The following is a 2,185-nucleotide window of genomic DNA, read 5'->3' on the forward strand; positions in this document are numbered from 1 at the left end:
TCTTGATAATACTGACTTATTGACTTCCATATACTTTCTGAATTACATGTCGATTTACATGTCTCTTATGTAGTAAAATGAACCTGTGTGAACCTGTTCTGGAAGATTCTAGATGCTTCTTTGCGATGCTTCTGGATGCGTCTGGATGCTTCTGAATGTTTCTGGATATTTCTGGATGCTACTGGATGCTTTCAGATGCTTCTTCTGGAAACTTCTGGAAGCTTCTGCATGCTTCTGGAAACTTCTGGATACTTCTTAATTATTAAAAAACTTCCGTGACGTTGACACGGACCAGACTTAAGAAAATGAAACAAACCAAAAAAGTTGCACTTGTTTTGTCCGCTGCAAAATGGCACTTGTCAACGAAATTCTGCCTGTGTGCTGTCTCCTGTCAGCTGATTGCTCATGTCATGGCATGCTATGACTCCAGACTCCTGAACTGTTTGCTGTGGTAGTATAGTTCGTTTCGTTTTTAAGACATGTAAAATTAGGAACACTTTTTAGCATTGTTCGATGTTGGTTGCAAATGTTTTGTCCAATACTGTATATATATATATATATATATATAGATATATATATATATATATATATATATATATATATATATATATATATATATATATATATATATATATATATATATATATATATATATATATTTATATATATATATATATATATATATATATATATATATATATATTTATATATATATATATATATATATATATATATATATATATATATATATATATATTATTATTATTTTTTTTTTTTTTTTTTTTTTTTTTTTTTTTTTTTTAGATTATTCACCTCCCCAAGGCCCGAGGGGGGCCACTACAGTCGAGGAGGCTACTCATTTTTTTTTTTTTTTTTTTATTTTGTTTTTTTTTTTAGTTATTATTTGTGGTACAACCCTCTCTCAACTCTTTAACTCCGAAACACGAACCTTTCCGAGCAAGGCCGCTGCGCGGAGAAACTAAGTTGAGCGCGGTACTTCCAGGGACGTGGTGGGAGTCGAACTCCGAACCTCTCGCTTATGAAGCGAGCGCTCTTACCACTACACCACTACCGCATATATATATATATGTATATAATTATGGATGGTTTTTTGTACTTGGTTTGATTGATGGTTTACTGATCCTTTTTATAATTTAGCAACGGCGAAGCCATAATGATTGATGGCGATTTGTTGAAAGGGAGGTCAACATGGTGCCAAACATTTTGTAATGCTCCTTTAATAAGTAGTAAGCTAGGAGATTTTACAATTCAACGTATTGATGTTTTTGGATTCAAGGAAGTTTAAAGTGATTGCTTTATTAAATGTGTTATATTATATTAGTAAATACTAATGTAATGGAAATATGATATTAATATTACGGAGATCTACAGGAGATAATTACTAAAACAAACGTTTCATAACTCATCATTTGAGCGCAGTAAAAGCATAATTTTTTTACAAAATGTTACATGTGAGATAATGTTACATGTTAGATAGTATAAATAATTATCAAAAATATAAATCAAAGTATTTTTAAACGTGTTAAAATATAAAACCAAAACAGATTTTTTATGTAAAATTTTTTGTTTAAATTTTTTAATGTTACAGTAAATAGAGGATTGTGTAAATAAAGCGTAGGTATATACAAAATTAGGTTTTATTAATTTTACTCTTCTCCCTCCTTCTCCCCTTCCTTCCCCATCCTTTCCCTATTTGACATATTAACTATACTTCAGTTAATAAAATAGTTAAGCAAAAAATAATAAATTGTTTGATTATCTTGGTACCAATCTTCTCTATTTATTTGACGGATTTGTTATATATATTTAACTTTAAGTGCTGAAATTTTGAACCGATAAAACATTTTTTGTAAATATATTTCTATTTATATAATTGTAAATATTATAAGATGAATTTTCTAAAGTTTTAATTGAAGTGTTATATAATTTTTCTTTTTGTTGTAATTTCGATCATTTTTTAGTTTTCAATTTTCTTGAATTGTCTCAAGTTACTTAAGAAAGTTTAATTTTTGTTTTGAATTTTTCATGGAAACTTTTATTTATATATATATATATATATATATATATATATATATATATATATATATATATATATATATATATATATATATATATATATATATATATATATATATATATATATATAATGATAAATTGGTATATA

At 26.8% G+C, this 2,185-nt stretch overlaps 1 protein-coding gene across 2 annotated transcripts in view; it reads left to right on the forward strand.

Moving 5' to 3' along the window:
* The window catches only part of LOC101237758 (GTPase-activating protein skywalker), a 55,590-nt gene extending 53,939 nt beyond the window's left edge, over positions 1-1,651 (forward strand). For both annotated transcript variants that reach the window (XM_065793579.1, XM_065793580.1), the window contains exon 11: positions 1,159-1,651. In XM_065793579.1, the coding sequence (XP_065649651.1) occupies positions 1,159-1,306 (148 nt within the window). In that variant the 3' untranslated portion in view covers positions 1,307-1,651. The remainder of the gene's footprint in view (positions 1-1,158) is intronic.
* The last annotated feature ends 534 nt before the right edge of the window (positions 1,652-2,185 follow it).

Source organism: Hydra vulgaris, chromosome 03 (assembly GCF_038396675.1).
Source record: "Hydra vulgaris chromosome 03, alternate assembly HydraT2T_AEP".
NCBI lineage: Eukaryota > Metazoa > Cnidaria > Hydrozoa > Anthoathecata > Hydridae > Hydra > Hydra vulgaris.